Here is a 17815-nt window from a genome sequence, read left to right as displayed (position 1 = left end):
CATTTGATGGTAGTTGTGGCAGTATCAAAGCACCTTTGGCTTCCAGCTTCTAGATTTCCTCAGCATGTAACGCTCCACATCAGACCAAGTTATGTGCATGGCCCAGTGCTGACTCTTCCAAAGTGTGAACCCCAATAGCAGCTGATACGTGATCTATGACTACTACTCCTACTACCACTGACACTGTCCAAATGAAAGGCTTGTATGAGAATTCACTTTGTGTGAAGAACCATTTTGTTCTTGCGCACTCAAATTATTGTATAACATACATTGAAATGTTTTAAAAAAAATTTTTTAAAGTAAAAGTGCTGTATATTTCATGAACCATGTTTTAAGTGTTGCACAACCTCACTCTAGCATTATCTTACCAATCAATGCTCTTCACTAACGTACCCTGAAGCTTTTTCAGCACAGCCACCTCCATCTTGAGAACCTGCTTTGATTGCTGTGCAGACTCAACCTTGAGTGCAACGCATTCCCGGCTCAGCAGATCTAGAGCTTCATAGATGTCCCCGAATCCCCCACCACCAATCTTTTTGAGCTGCAACAGGTCCCAAGAGTTGAGGATAGGGTTGAAGGGGGTGAGAGGAGTGTAGTGCAAAATTATTCTTTCTAATTGTATTTTTGTTTTTTCAAGAGTAGGCATTTTGGTCAATATACAGGCCAACCACCCCTGACTACTGTAATCGTAAAGGCTGTAGTATTAAAACCTCAGTGAGTACATCTTACGTTCCTTTTTTTGCTGGCTCTGAACTCGACTTGGGACACAAGGAGTTGGACTCAAGACCTTATGACTTGATAGATTTCAAAGATTAGGTCAAATCCAATGTGCAAAATGGGGCTTTGCAAAGCTTGCACAAAAATATATTTGTACTCACCATGTGATTATTCCTCCTGAAAATTCTGCAAGCGTGCCTCACGTACGTTTCAAATTTTCGAAAGAGTTGAATGACTGGTTTATTCAGTTTTTATAGTCCACTCGCAGAGCCTACCCTTCGCTTCGCTGACAGACCAATTAGTCATCCTGTTTGCCAAATTTACCCGTGCATAGGGTGCTTTAACCCCCTCCCTCCACTGCCCTCACGTCCGGCCCCCCCCCCCAACTTTATCCCAACATTCATCCTGATGTCGCTCCCCACTGTATATGTCTCACACACAATGACAGGCTTTGATAGGCTCCTCCGTCGGGGGTGGGGTGGGGTGGGGTGGGGTGTAGTGGGGGAGAAGGGAAGGAGGACAAATTTACCCGTGTGGAGAGAGTGCTTTCACCTCAGCATTGCCCAGGTAAAAAAGGGATATTGTAATACCTTCTGCCATCACAAGGTGACACGACACAGTACACATTCACACAGATGTATAAATGAAGAATGTGGTCATCATTGGCTCGATATTTATCGGTATGCCGTCCTGATGAGGGCAAATAAGCCTGAAATCCAGGTAGGTGGTTCCGTTTGATGTTGACCAGGTAATCTTTGTGTTTGACAGTCGCCCCGCCGAGGCCTCTGGGTTGGAGGTGCCGCTTTGGTGTAGTACTACGTCCAATGGAGATAGGGGGAGTGCTCGTCACACTCCACATGTTTCGATTCACCCGCCAATCACATCACATGCCTTCTAGTTGAATGGTTTTCATTAGCAGGAACAATTGTCTGGGTGGCAGACGGGTGGTTGTTCTTTGCGGATTATGTGGTTTTACCATGTGAGACATAGTTTGCGGCAGTGCTCACCATAAGTCAGGAGGTGCGTCTGATTATATATATATATATATATATATATATATATATATATATATATATATATATATATATATATATATATATATATATATATATATATACCATCAGAGATGGGGAATCCCCCACCATTGAATGAAAATGGTCATACATATTCCAGATAATGAGGGAGGTGAATTGGAAACAAGACACCATTTGGTCATCAACTCGAAAAAGTTCCCCAGGGGTGAGGAACGTAGTAACCAAAAATAATTGAAATCAGATAAGCAGTTTTCCATTTTTTACAAAAAGCATTTTTTTCAAGATGGCCGCCCCAGTTGGCCATCTTGGATCTGGCCATGCCCAAAATCAAAAGGGTTCTTCCTTTTCAGGTGGTACATGTGTGACCCAAATTTCAAATCGATATGGCGAACAGTTTGAGTTATTACACTCACAGCTATAAATGTTGACGCCCAGCCAGCCGGACGGACGGACGACACGGGTGACAACAATATTCCCCTTCCGCCACGCGGCAGGGGATAAAAAAAAAAAAAAAAAAATATATATATATATATATATATATATATATATATATATATATATATATATATATATATATATATAAAAACAAAAATATATAAACAAATATATATATATATATATAATAAATATATTTAATATAAATATAAAAAATATATATATATATATACTGTATATATATATATATATATATATATATATATATATATATATATATATATATATATATATAATATAATACAATATATTTTTATAAATAATATATTATAGTTGTATATTTTATAAATAATATATTATAGTTGTATAATATATTATAATAATATATTATGAGTACCAGTGTACTGGGCCCGGTGTATGCCCCGGTTAGAATAGGTGTACCATATCCCTGTGTGTCGTAAGAGGCGACCAGGGTTGCGTCAGGAAGGGCATCCGGCGTAAAAACCTATGCCAAATCATTATGCGGACAACAAAACGAATTTCCATACCGGATCGGTCGAGGCCCGGGTTACCAACGACCGCCACCGGTACCGGTGGTCAGCAGGGTACCAGTGGAAATTGTGCTACTGCTGGGCGAAGGAGGAGAAGGAGACGGGGAAGGCGAGTCCGGAGGAAGTGGGAGAGGGGGAAGGGTAGAAGTGTGGAGGTGAGAGTTGGAACTCTGAATGTTGGGACGATGACTGGCAAAGGGTGAGAGTTGGCTGATATGATGGAGAGAAGAAAGGTGGACATACTGTGTGTACAAGAGACCAAGTGGATGGGGAGTAAGGCGAGGAGCATTGGAGGTGGTTTCAAACTGTTCTACCATGGTGTGGATGGGAGGAGAAATGGTGTCGGGGTAATCCTGAAGGAAGATTATGTCAAGAGGGTATTGGAGGTGAGGAGAGTGTCTGACCGAGTGATGAGTGTGAAGTTGGAAATTGAAGGGGTGATGATGAATGTCATCAGTGCATATGCCCCACATATGGGGTGTGAGATGGAATATAAAGAAGATTTCTGGAGTGAGTTGGATGAAGTGGTGGAGAGTGTATCCAAGGATGAAAGAGTGGTGTTTGGAGCAGATTTCAATGGACATGTTGGGGAAGGGAATAAAGAGGATGAGGAGGTGATGGGGAGGTACGGTCTCAACAAGAGAAATGTGGAAGGGCAAATGGTGGTAGAGTTTGCAAAAAGAATGGAAATGGCAGTGGTAAATACGTATTTTAAGAAGAAGGAAGAACACAGGGTGACATACAAGAGTGGAGGAAAGTGCACACAGGTGGATTACATCTTAAGCAGGAGATGCAACCTGAAAGAGATTAGTGACTGCAAGGTTGTGGCAGGGGAGAGTGTAGCTCGACAGCATCGATTGGTGGTCTGTAGGATGACTTTAGAGGTGAGGTTGAGGAAGAGAGTGAGGGCTGAACCATGGACCAGATGGTGGAAGCTGAAGGAGGAAGACTGTTTTGTGAAATTTAGGGAGGAGGTGAGACAGGCGTTGGATGGTGGTAAAGATGGGTGGGATGATTGGGCAACGACAGCAGAAGTTGTGAGGGAGATAGCTAGGAAGGTACTTGGTGTGACATCTGGACAGAGGAAGGAAGATAAGGAGACTTGGTGGTGGAATGAGGAAGTACAGGAAAGTATAAGGAAGAAGGGGTTGGCGAAAAAGAAGTGGGATAGTCAGAGAGATGAAGAAAGTAGGCAGGAGTACAAGGAGTGGCGTCAAAAAGCAAAAAGAGAGGTGGCAAAGGCCAAGGAAAAGGCATATGACGAGCTGTATGAGAAGTTGGATACAAAAGAAGGGGAAAAGGATTTATACCGATTGGCAAGACAGAGGGACCGAGCTGGGAAGGATGTGCTGCAGGTTAGGGTGATAAAGGACGCAAATGGGAATGTGCTGATGATCGAGGAGAGTATGTTGAGAAGGTGGATGGAGTACTTTGAGGAGCTGATGAATGAAGAAAATGAGAGAGAGAAGGTTGGAGGAGGTGGAGATAGTGAATCTGGAAGTGGGGTGGATCAGTAAGGATGAAGTGAGGACTGCTATGAAGAAGATGAAAAGTGGAAAGGCGGTTGGCCCAGATGGTATACCAGTGGAGGCATGGAAGTGCTTAGGAGAGATGGCAGTGGGGTTGTTAACCAGATTGTTTAATAAAGTCTTGGAAAGTGAGATGATGCCGGAGGAGTGGAGATTAAGTGTACTGGTTCCGATTTTCAAGAACAAGGGTGATGTGCAGAGCTGTGGAAATTACAGAGGGATAAAGTTGTTAAGCCACACCATGAAGTTGTGGGAAAGAGTCGTGGAAGCGAGGTTGAGAGGAGAGGTGACGATCTGTGAGCAGCAATATGGGTTTATGCCAGGAAAGAGCACCACTGATGCGATGTTTGCTTTGAGAATGTTGATTGAGAAGTATAGGGAAGGCCAGAAAGAGTTACATTGTGTGTTTGTGGATTTAGAGAAAGCTTATGATAGGGTGCCAAGAGAGGAGTTGTGGCATTGTATGAGGAAGTCGGGAGTGGTGGAGAAGTATGTGAGGATCGTGCAGGATATGCATGAGGACAGTGTGACAGCGGTGAGGTGTGCGGTAGGAATGACGGACCGGTTTAAGGTTAAAGTGGGATTGCACCAAGGATCGACTCTGAGCCCTTTCCTGTTTGCAATGGTGATGGACAGGTTGACGGACGAGATCAGACTGGAGTCTCCATGGACTATGATGTTCGCGGATGACATCATGATCTGTAGGGAGAGTAGGGAGCACGCTGAGGCGAGCCTCGAGAGGTGGAGGTACGCACTGGAGAGAAGGGGAATGTTAGTCAGTAGGAGTAAGACGGAGTACATGTGCGTAAATGAGAGGGAGGGTGGTGGTATGGTGCGGTTGCAAGGAGTTGAGGTGGGGAAGGTGGATGGGTTTAAATACTTGGCATCAACTGTCCAAAGTAACGGAGAGTGTGGGAGAGAAGTGAAAAAGAGAGTGCAGGCAGGATGGAGTGGGTGGAGAAGAGTTGCTGGAGTGATTTGTGACAGAAGGGTAGCTGCAAGAGTGAAGGGGAAAGTATATAAGACGGTAGTGAGACCAGCAATGTTGTATGGTTTGGAGGCCGTGGCACTAACAAAAAGACAGGAAGCGGAGCTGGAGGTGGCAGAGTTAAAGATGCTGCGATTCTCGTTGGGAGTGACGAGGATGGATAGGATAAGAAATGAGTATATTAGAGGGACAGCGCAGGTAGGACGGTTTGGAGACAAAGTGAGAGAGGCGAGATTGAGATGGTTTGGACATCTGCACAGGAGGGAAACGGAGTATATCGGGAGAAGGATGTTGAAGATGGAGCCGCCAGGCAGGAGGAGAAGAGGAAGGCCAAAGAAGAGGTTCATGGATGCGGTGAGGGCGGACATGCGGGTGGTTGGAGTGTCAATGGAAGATGTGGAGGATAGAGCGAAATGGAGACGGTTGGTCCGCTGTGGCGACCCCTAACGGGAGCAAGCCGAAAGAGGAAGAAGATATAAAATATATATATATATATGTATATATATATATATATATATATATATATATATATATATATAAGTATATAGATATATATATATATATATATATATATATATATATATATATATATATATATATATATATATATATATATATATATATATATATATATATATATAGGGTGTCCCAAAAAATATACAACTTTTAACATGCTTCGTTTGATCCTAAAAAAGCAGTAATTTTGTCACTAATGCTTCATTTCTTGTTGTAGAGACCCTGAAGTTTATTTTGATACCAAACAAGCGCCAGAAAAATGCCAAGACTGACCGTACAACAACGGACGAAAATTGAACTTTGGCACCAGACGAAAAGTGTCATACAGGTGCAACGTCTTTACTCGAGACATTTCGGTATCCACTTGCGCCATGCACCAAACTTTCGGACAATAAAGTGCACCATCGCAAAGTTTACCAATGTGGGAACCATCTGTGACCTTCACAAGGGTCACGGTAGTCGGAAGAGGACAGGTCATAGTGAAGAAAATGTGGAAATGGTGAGACAGGCGGTCGTTCAGAGTCCAAAAAAATCGATTTGACGACTTTCTGCCGAGACAAACATTCATAAGAGCACAGTTCAGTGGATCCTTCGCCAAGACGTTCATGCCTTTCCATACAAAATTCAAATGGAAGCGGTGCTTACTGATCAACAGAAACGCAAACGACTAGACTTTGCAAATTGGTTCTCAAGAAAGTTGGAGGAAGCTGCAGACTTCCTCAAAAAACTTCACATGACAGACGAATGCCATGCTCACTTGTCCGGGGAGGTAAACAAGCAAAACTTTCCGTACTGGGGAACTGAAAATCCTGGTAATGCATCAACTGAACTGGTGCCTCGATCTGTTCTCAAAGTCACCACGTGGGTGGCGGTTGATTGGTATGGGATAATTGGTCCATACTTCTTTGAAGATGACCAGGGACGACTTGCACGATAATCCAGAGGAACTATCGCGAAATGATTCAGGAATTTTATCTGCCTGAGCTACGTACTCAGGGCCGTAGGAGAAACAACCTGATCCAGATGAGAACCCAGTGGTTCCAGCAGGATGGGTCACCGCCCCATACAGCCAGGGAAACGCATTTTCTCAACCAACATTTTGAGGGCCGCTTTATCTCCCCCTACGAAGACGTTGAGTGGCCACCGTATTCCGATGACCTTACTCCTCCAGACTTCTTCTTGTGGGGGTATCTCAAGGACAGGATCTATGGAAACCCTAGGCCTCAGACTCTTGATCAGCTGAAGGAAAACATCCACCGAGAAATCCAGAACATTCCTCAGGAAACGTTTCCCAAAGTGATGGAGAACATGACAACGCATTTGCAGGCAGTGATCGGACAACGAGGAGCCTACGTCAAACATGTGGTCTAAAAGAAAACGATGATTCTATACCAAAATTTAAATTTTGGTGGCAATTTTGACATTGGTACAATAAACTTCAACCTTTCAGCTTTCTATCCAGCCATATATCTTTTTAAAATATATATGTTATGACCATCCTCTTTGCAGATGAAAAGTTGTATATTTTTTGGGGACACCCTGTATATAATATATTATTGATAAATATATATTATAAATAATAATAGTGTAGGGTTCCACAGCTGCCATATGCAGGAAGAGGAAGAAGATATATTGTACAAAACTTTTGAAATGACTGGTATAAACAAAGTTTTTGGAGATGTATTTTTAGTATGTTGGACATGAGGGAAAAAGAGTCGGGTCAAGAAGGAAGGCCGTCATACACCATACTCTATATCGAGCGTCGGTTCTGCCGAAGCAGTTTCTTGACTAGGGTTTCAATCCTGGACAAGTCGCCACTCTGACACAGGAAGTCAGGGAAGGAATTTGGAATTTGGCCAAGGTTCCGCGATAGCTCGTCTACTCTTCACGAAGGACGCCATGGGATATTTGACGACCACCTAATGCCGACAGACGGGACATCCAGTTCAACACTCGTCCGAGGGAACCATGATACCAATGCATGATACATTGCAGGAACCATGATACCAATGCAAATTTACATGGGTGCATCTGTAAGATTGGTTCATGAAGACTTTTAATTGCAAGAATACATCACCGACTGCAGAAAACGAAGGTGGAGTTGTGAAGCTATCAGGATCAGTCTTACAGGTTACCAGTGATCATAGTGGCTGAGAACAGGCCAGCACTTCTTCTGGTAAAACTACCAAAATCACGAATCACTGCTCACCTTCACTCTTTCATTCCTTTTTTTCCCCGCCTTTGCAATAAACTCCCTCACTCTCTTCAATCCCATTATTCCCTCCAGGCCTTCGAAACAGCTGTTCACCACCACCTCTTATTGTCCCCCATCCAAATCCTCGATCTTTTCTACCCCCGTTAATCCACCCCACGCCCACCTCCTTCAAAGTCCCCACTTTTCTTCCTGAAAATCCGTGTGATGTCCACCTTGTATACCCCGTGTTCCCTGCCCCATCCTTCTCCCTTCCACAGATCTCCTAAAGTCTCTGTTCCCCACTGTTTTGTCCTTCCCACTCCCTCCCCTCTCGTCTCATGCCCCCCTTGCTGTGCGTTGTGTGTTAGCTCTCACACGAGCCTAGACAAGGTATACAAAAAAAACAAAACAAAAGCACTAGTGGGAAGAAATTGATTAGGCTCCATCGAGCTATATTGAAGGAACATTTTCCACATCAAGTCGAGGTATCGTTTGCATGAGGATGTTACTCGGCAATATCCTAGTGTGTTTAGCGAGACAGGAAAAATCAATGAAAGGGTTCAACACAAGAGGGGTGCTACGAGACCATGCCAAGCCCATCTCTTGTAAGCCACGTCTAATACCCTGGTGAAGAAAAGGGTGGACAAAGAACTAAAGAGATTAGAGATGTAGGACATTATCAGTGAGATAGATCAAAGTTGTTGGGCTATTCCGTCGTACCAAAATCAAACGGACAGTTCTGAGGTTGCGGGGATTATAAAATGACTGTAAACAAGGTCCTCGAGAGTTATCCAGCCAATACTTTGCCAAATGTGGGTGATCTATCCACAACTCTGACAAGCAGCCAGATCTTTTCAAAGTTAGATCTGACAAATGGCTTCCTGTAACTAGAGTTATATGAAGAGTCCAAGTAATATTTGACAATGAATCCACACAGGTGTGTACAGTATTTCAGTTTAATGGATAGCCTTTTTGAGTGTCTTCTGCCCCTGGAATTTCTCAAGGGGTAATGAACCAAATTCTGCAAGGAATGGATGTGGGGTAGTTTGCCGTCTGGATGATATTCGCATCACATCTCCCAACATGATGAGGTGTCGGATGTGGTACTCCAACATTTGGAGAAGTACGGAGTACGAGTGAAAGCAGACAAATGTGAAATGTTCCAAAACTCTTGTAGAGTTTTGGGGGTCATAGAGTAGATAAAGGTGGTCTACATCCTAGTCAGGTAAAGGTGGACATACTCCAGAATGCGCCCATTCTCAAGAACAGCACAGATCTGAGATCATTTTTGGGCCTTCTAAATTCATTCCAAACATAGCCATGATGCTACATCCACTGAAGAAGCTTTGCAGGAAAGATGTTCATTGGGAATGGATGGATAATTACGAAAAAGCGCTCAAACTATGTGAAGGCATGTTATTGGGAAGTCTATGCTTGTACATTATGACGTAAACCGAGAGATCAAGTTAGCATGTGATGCTTCGGCATATGGGGTCGGAGCTGTGTTTTCGCACGTGTTTGACAATGGAGATGAGTGACCGATTGCATTGACACCATACACTGTCACTGCGAATGAATGAAAGCATGTCCAGATTGAACGAGAGGCGTTGGACCTGATTTTTGGGGGAAAATAAGTTTCACAAATACTTTTATGGTCACAAGTTTACTATTTTGAAGGATGATAAACCCCTTAAAACTATTCTTAGGCGCAAGTGTCCTATTCCAACCTCAGCAGTAATCTGTATTCAAAGGTGAGCTTTAATTCTGTGAGCATACGAGTACATACTTTTGATATCGAGTATAGATGATCAGTTGATCACAGTCATGCTGATGCAATCTCTGGGCTGTCATCGCAGTTGACTGCAGAAGGAATGGATGCGTTGTACTTTTACCACTAGATGAGCTGCCGATCACAGCAGATGATGATGGCAGCACAACCTAACGGGATCCGGTTTTAGCAAGTATACATGACGAGTTAATGGTTGGCCAAAACATGTCGGACGAAGAATTAAGTCTATATACCCCCTTTATACCACACATATATATATATATATATATATATATATATATATATATATATATATATATATATATATATATATATATATATATATATATATATATATATACCACAGTGCCTATATACCCCCTTTCAAAAATTTCACCTTTTGTTGCCTATCGTGTGGAATTAAATTACATTAAGTGAGACTTTTTCCACCATTATTTACACATCGTAACCCACAATTTCCAAACGAAAAACAAATTCTACAAATTTCAGAAAATTAATTAAAAATACAAAACTAGAATATCTTGGTTGGATAAGTGTCCACCCCCCTTATAATAACAATTGTAAATTAGCTCAGGTGAAACCAATCACCTTCAAAATTACACACCAAGTTAATTGGCCTCCACCTGTATTAAATTGTAGTGATTCTGATGATTTCAGAATAAAATCAGCTATTCCTGGAGGTTTCCTCTATTGGGTGGAGCATTTCACAGCAAGGACCCAACCATGAGCACCAACGAGCTTTCAAAAGACCTCTGGGATAAAGTTGTGGAAAGGCATAGATCAGGGGATAGGTATAAAAATATTTTAAAGGCATTGAATACCCCTTGGAGCACAGGCAAGACGATCATTAATAAATGGTAACACAAGGACCCTGCCTATATCAGGCCGTCCTTCCAAACTGGATGACCAAATAAGGAGGAGACTGATCAGAGAGGCCACCAAGAGGCTAATGGCAACTTCGAAAGAGGTAAATGCTTTTATGGCAAAGACTGGTCACTGTGTGCAGGTGACAATATCCCAAGCACTCCACAAGTCTGGCCTGTATGGTAGGGTGGCAAGAAGGACGCCATTCCTCAAACAAGGACAAATGTGTCCAAGAGCCGCGTCCTAAAGGTTTTGTCTTCACCAGAAGAAGAACAAGAACAAGAAGAGGAAGAAGAAGAAGAAGAAGAAGAAGAAAAAATAACAACAATAACTTCCGATATTTCGTCACGTGCCTTGATTGAGCCAATAGCGAGACCCGTCATGGACGATCGTCGTTCATGACGAGAAAATCGTGTATTTACGAAATTACAATACATTGAATGGAATAATCTTTAAACAGTAACGTGAACTTTTCGAAACTTTAAAGCAAATGTCCGAATATATTTGAAAGTTCATGATAGACGCTCTGAAAAGGCACCCTCAATGTGAGGACGTGTACAGGTGTTTAGTATTTAAGGAGATCCGGATCCTCTATATAAAAGAGCCGAGTCCGAAAGGTTTTGTCTTCAGAACAAGAAGAAGAAGAAGAAGAACAAGAAGAAGAAGGACAAGACAAAGAGCAAGAAGAAGAAGAACAACGCAGAGCTCTCTTTCTCGCCACGCCTCGCGACTAAAAAGCCCACCTTGAGTCTCGCTTGAGGTTTGCAAAAAAACCACTCCAGAGATTCTGAAACCATGTGACAAAAAGTTTTGTGGTCTGATGAAACCAAGATGGAACTTTTTGGCTTCAGTGCAAACCGTTACGTTTGGTGCAAACCCAACACATCACCCAAAGAACACCATCCCTACTGTAAAGCATGGTGGTGGCAGCATCATGTTATGGGGATGTTTCTCATCAGCAGGGACTGGGGCACTTGTCAGACGAGATGAGAAAATGGATAGAGCAAAATACAGAAAAATCCTTGAGGAAAACCTGCTGCCATCTGTAAGAAAGCTGAAATTGGGAGGGAAGTTCACCTTTCAGCACGACAATGACCCGAAGCACACAGCAAAAGCTACACTGGAGTGGCTAAGGAACAAAAAGATAAACGTTTTTGAGTGTCCCAGTCAGAGCCCTGATCTAAATCCAATCGAAAATCTGTGGCATGACTTGAAGATTGCTGTCCATCAACACTCCCCACACAACTTGACTGAGCTTGAACTGTCTTGTGCAGAAGAATGGGCAAGTATTTCCCAATCAAGGCGTGCAAAGTTGGGAGAGACCGATCCAAACTGACTCACAACTGTCGTTGCTGTCAAAGGTGTTTCCACCAAGTATTAACTCAGTAGGATGGACACTTATCCAACCAAGATATTCTAGTTCTGTATTTTTTTTATGAATATTCTGAAATTTGTAGAATTTGTTTTTCACTTGGAAGTTGTGGGTTATGATGTGTAAATAAAGGTGGGAAAAAGTCTCATTTAATGCAATTTAATTCCAAGCTACACGGCAACAAAAGTTGAACATTTTGAAATGGGGTGTACACTTTCTCTAAGCACTGTATCCTTCAAATATCTCCACAAAAACATATCTGGAGAAGTAAGATCTGAGGATTGAGGTGCCCATAATGACTTTGACACCACACGGTCACCAAAAAGTAGCCTAAGTTCGTTCTTGCTGCACCGTGAAGTGCGACTCGTGGCACCATCTTGCTGAAACCATCCTCGGTTGATTTTGTCTTCTGGAAGGTGCCCAAGAAACTCATGGATTATGTTGATGCAACGTTCTGAGTTTACTCTTTCTGAGAAGAAAATTGGGCCAATAATTCTTTGCCGACTTAAGGCACATTAAACAGCAATTTTAGCGGAATGCAATGGCATTTCATGCCATAATCGAGCGTTTTGTGAATTCACATGCAAAGAAAGATGTAACCATGCTTCTCCAATATTTATTACGCAGGACATATTTATTTAGTCTACATTTACGCAAAAAATATGAGGTTCCGAAAAGATATAGTTTGTCATGTATGGGAATTATTTAAGGTTCTTAAATAAAAATAAAAATTAACCCTGCACAAAAAGGAGGAGAATAATCAGCACTTTCTATTTTTTATTTTTAAGAATTCGATATATTTGTCGAAGATACTACACCGACCCAAAAGGAGGAGATTGGAACCAAACTCTGTGCAGAGCGTTGGTGCTGCCTCAGCAGTCTCCTTGGCTATTGGGCACAGTCATGGACGGGTCGCCACTCCGACACAGTATACCAGCATGCTGGCACTCATTTTGCCGACTTCGGAAGGATGACAGGCAGAGTCAACCCCACTTGGTATTAATTCAACAGCTGAGGGGGATTTTAACTCAGGATCGTAGGATCCCGAGCCCACCACCCTAACCAGTAAGCCAACACCAGGCATGACCCAAAAGGGTCTCTTCATAACCACATAATCTTTCGAAATGTTACAGATCATCTTGAATGATGAGGGATGTCCTTCTTTATATTACCTCCGCCACTGAAGATGGATGGAGGATGTGTTTTCACCCCTGTTTTTTTTTTGTTTGTTAGTCTCTATGTGAACAGGATATCCTGAAAAGTTCTGCACAGATTCAGACGAAATTTGGTGAAGAGGTTGGGTGTGTGACAAGAACGAAATGATTGGATTTTGGCGAAGATCCAGATCCGGATCCGAGAATTTTTAAAGTGATTCTTCACCATTGAGTGACCACTCCTTGGCTTTTTTCACAAGATCTTGGCTATTCGTTGTTCACCTTGGCGTCTTGGTTTTCTATTATCATCGCTTTTCCAAAACCTTGTGAATTATTGGCTTTTTTCATTGGCTCACCTTGGCATTTATGAAAATGAGGAGTGGTCACACTGATTGAGAGATGGGGCCAAAAACAATAGAGAGCACGATCTCTCAAAAATCTCTCAAGTTGTGGACGAGTTATGACAAAACTTGGTGGATGAGTTGGTTCGGTGACAAGAACCAGCAGATTTGATTTTAGTTGAGGTCCGAATCCAGATCCGGCCAATCAGTGGCATACAATACGTAAACTGCCAGCGTGGCGGAGGTATGCGCGCTACCGAGTGCTGTTTCAGTTCCTTTCCTGTAACTCAAGATTGAAAAACAATTAAAAAAACATCAAACTGTACCATGTGATCTTTCTGCCAACATGAACATTTATAAAACACATTTTCCTAACACGCTGTCCATGGTATTTATATTCTGGAGAAATGACCAACCCTAAAATAGTCATCCTCACCCCCCCCCCTACTCACAAACCCCCACAATAAAGAAAAAACTATCCACCCACTCACGAGTTGAAACATCACAATAACCATAAAGCACACCACACACACCTCTCCAACTAATCTTCTACATTGCACATGCACTACACCATCCATAACCAATCCCACACCACACACCTTTTCCTTAAATGTACCCACATAACTCTTCTTGTATAGAAAACCTCCCCATCCACAACAAACCCCCAATACCACCATCTCCACTCCCCACCTGCTAACATCAGACACCTCCACCACTTGCACCCCCCACACCAGACACCTCCACCACTCACCCCTCTCCACATCAGACACCTCCACCACTCACCCCTCTCCATATCAGACACCTCTACTCCTCACCCACTCTCCACATCAGACACCTCCACTCCTCACCCACTCTCCACATCAGACACCTCTACTCCTCACCCACTCTCCATATCAGACACCTCCACTCCTCACCCCCTCCACATCAGACACCTCTACTCCTCACCCCCTCCACATCAGACACCTCTACTCCTCACCCACTCTCCATATCAGACACCTCCACTCCTCACCCCCTCCACATCAGACACCTCTACTCCTCACCCACTCTCCATATCAGACACCTCTACTCCTCACCCACTCTCCACATCAGACACCTCCACTCCTCACCCACTCTCCACATCAGACACCTCTACTCCTCACTCACTCTCCACATCAGACACCTCTACTCCTCACCCACTCTCCACATCAGACACCTCCACTCCTCACCCACTCTCCACATCAGACACCTCCACTCCTCACCCACTCTCCATATCAGACCCCTCCACTCCTCACCCCCCTCCACATCAGACACCTCTACTCCTCACCCACTCTCCACATCAGACACCTCTACTCCTCACCCACTCTCCACATCAGACACCTCTACTCCTCACTCACTCTCCACATCAGACACCTCTACTCCTCACCCACTCTCCACATCAGACACCTCTACTCCTCACCCACTCTCCACATCAGACACCTCTACTCCTCACTCACTCTCCACATCAGACACCTCTACTCCTCACCCACTCTCCATATCAGACACCTCTACTCCTCACCCACTCTCCACATCAGACACCTCCACTCCTCACCCACTCTCCACATCAGACACCTCCACTCCTCACCCACTCTCCATATCAGACACCTCCACTCCTCACCCCCCTCCACATCAGACACCTCTACTCCTCACCCACTCTCCACATCAGACACCTCTACTCCTCACCCACTCTCCACATCAGACACCTCTAATCCTCACTCACTCTCCACATCAGACACCTCTACTCCTCACCCACTCTCCACATCAGACACCTCTACTCCTCACCCACTCTCCACATCAGACACCTCTACTCCTCACTCACTCTCCACATCAGACACCTCTACTCCTCACCCACTCTCCATATCAGACACCTCTACTCCTCACCCACTCTCCACATCAGACACCTCCACTCCTCACCCACTCTCCACATCAGACACCTCTACTCCTCACCCACTCTCCACATCAGACACCTCCACTCCTCACCCACTCTCCACATCAGACACCTCCACTCCTCACCCACTCTCCATATCAGACACCTCCACTCCTCACCCCCCTCCACATCAGACACCTCTACTCCTCACCCACTCTCCACATCAGACACCTCTACTCCTCACCCACTCTCCACATCAGACACCTCTACTCCTCACTCACTCTCCACATCAGACACCTCCACCACTCACCCCCCCCACATCAGACACCTCTACTCCTCACCCACTCTCCACATCAGACACCTCTACTCCTCCCCTACATGAAACACCACCACCCCTCTAACCCCTAGCACACACCACATACACACGTCCACCACCCCTAAAATTCCTCTCCGTATCTTTTAGCTGAACTCACCACTTTCCAGCGCTCCTTGACGAGGCAACCAACGGACAGCAGCTCGGCCTGCTCCGCGTCCTGTCCGTCACTCATGGCGCTTCTAATACCGCTCGGCACCCGGCCCGGCCACCCATCGCCGCGGGCCGGCCTGAGGTAATTGCGCCGTTACATAAGCGGTTATCCTCACGTGGGTTAGGCCAGAGTGTTCGGGGAAGGCATCGGGGGCATCGGGAAGGTGGGGAACGGAAAGACTTGTGGGAGACTTGGATCTCGGGATGCGAGGAAGGGGACTGGGGATTGTTGATGGCGATGAGAATGGGGAATAAAGCTCGATATGGGATCCAGGCAACGGTGCGCCGGGCGTGGCGACCCCTTCGGGGGTTTATTATTATTATTATTATTATTATTATTATTATTTGTTTCGCAATCCTCCGGTTCCCCCTGCTGATGGAATAGAAAAACTAAACGTCATGAACGAGCGGATCAAAATTATATCAACAACAACAAATCCGATTCGTCGTGTACAGTACGTACTGTATTTACACATAGCAGACGTACTTTGGGCGTGGTCAAACTGAGAGTGGGCGTGGCGAAACGGAGGGTGGGCGTGGCTAAACTCAGCAGCACGTCAAGAACGGGTCACGTGGTACTAAAACCCCCCGATCCCTGCACGTTCCACTCCCGTCGGCCATCACACGTCACTGGAATCGGAGAACGAACAAAGCAACATGAAATCAAATCTGTGGGGGAATCAAAAATAACTCGGGAAATGACATTCTCCCTGAATCATTGTACATTGGTGTATTTTAAGGAAACATAAAGTTTATATCGATGTAAACGAGGAATTTACCCCGTGAGTTACATCATCAGCACCATTTAATCATCCATCTCGGAGACTGACCTTCTGCTCGTTTCCTCCCCCCTGAAACTTACACTCAGGGGGGGGCGGTTAAACAACCTCATACTATAGCGAAGAGTGATAGGAACTGTCATTAAACGTTTCCCCACCATTCATTGACCTGACAGCGGTGAGGGGTTCGAGAAGGGGAAATCTATGTATTACGTACGCATGTGGTTATTACTTTCGGTGTACGGCGTGTTCGATCAGGGCGGGGGTAGGGTGGGGGAGAAAACAGAGGGTGGACAAAAGGAAGGGTGGTCCAAACGTCCGTCATGTTTCCGCACACAATAAATCACATCGGAATCAAGCGGGTGCGAGTTGAGCGATTTCTCGCGCTATTAAAGGGTTAGTCACGTGATTTATTAAAACATAGAGATAAAGGTCTCGATTGGAACTCAGATCTCGATTTATTAATTAAATCGTCACATTACCGTCGGTTCCTTGAAAAAAAAAAAGATTTAAAATGGTCCCGACGTCATGATTTATTTTTAAAAGCCCGAAGCAAGGGGAGTTTTGTTGGACGTGGAAGCTCCGACACGTCACGCCCGTCTGAGCGTGACGTACGGGATTCCCAGGATGACATCATGGGGTTTCATCCGAGCAAAGAGGACGCTATTTGCATGAAAAAAAAACCAAAAACCCCGCGATTTCGTTCAAAAGTGCCACGGTCATTCACGTTATTGGTTTGTAGGAATAAAATTTTTTAACTACAATTTCCAGGAATTTTGAAACAGGAATACCAACTTGTAAAATGAATAATCACCGAATTTTGAATTTAGGGCTGGCAGGATAGCCTAGGCCCGAGGAGAGCACAGCGGACTCTCCTCCGAACTGTTTAGCCTGGTTCGAATCTCAGCCCAGTTAGAAACGGTCACCCTGGTGTTTGGCAAGCAGGGCGAGTAACCGATGGGTGTTCATCCATGGGAACCGGTCCAATTAACCCGGAGAACCCTGGGAATTTAGGGCTGGCAAGATAGCCTAGGCCCGAGGAGAGCACAGCGGACTCTCCTCTGAACTGTTTAGCCTGGTTCGAATCTCAACCCAGTAAGAAATAGTCACCCTGGTGTTCGGCATGCAGGGCGAGTAACCAATG

At 44.4% G+C, this 17815-nt stretch overlaps 1 protein-coding gene across 4 annotated transcripts in view; it reads right to left on the bottom strand.

The window, feature by feature from the left end:
- LOC147032467 (uncharacterized) overlaps positions 1 to 16322 on the bottom strand; it is a 73648-nt gene extending 57326 nt beyond the window's left edge. For 2 of the 4 annotated variants that reach the window (XM_085870107.1, XM_085870105.1), the window contains exon 1: positions 369 to 506. Coding sequence is in view for 1 of the 4 variants with exons in the window: in XM_085870104.1 (XP_085726230.1) it covers positions 394 to 541; positions 15840 to 15914 (223 nt within the window). In the remaining 3 variants the exon portion in view is untranslated. Of the gene's footprint in view, positions 1 to 368; positions 542 to 15839 lie in introns of those variants that run through there. The other 2 variants (XM_085870104.1, XM_085870106.1) reach the window with 2 other exon arrangements.
- Between the last annotated feature and the right edge of the window lie 1493 nt (positions 16323 to 17815).

Source organism: Eptatretus burgeri, chromosome 2 (genome assembly GCF_056783735.1).
Source record: "Eptatretus burgeri isolate ZD-2024b chromosome 2, Ebu_testis_v1, whole genome shotgun sequence".
Classification (NCBI taxonomy): Eukaryota; Metazoa; Chordata; class Myxini; order Myxiniformes; family Myxinidae; genus Eptatretus; species Eptatretus burgeri.
The sequence above is the reverse complement of the archived record's forward strand: the minus strand, read 5'-3'. Positions and strand labels throughout refer to the sequence as shown.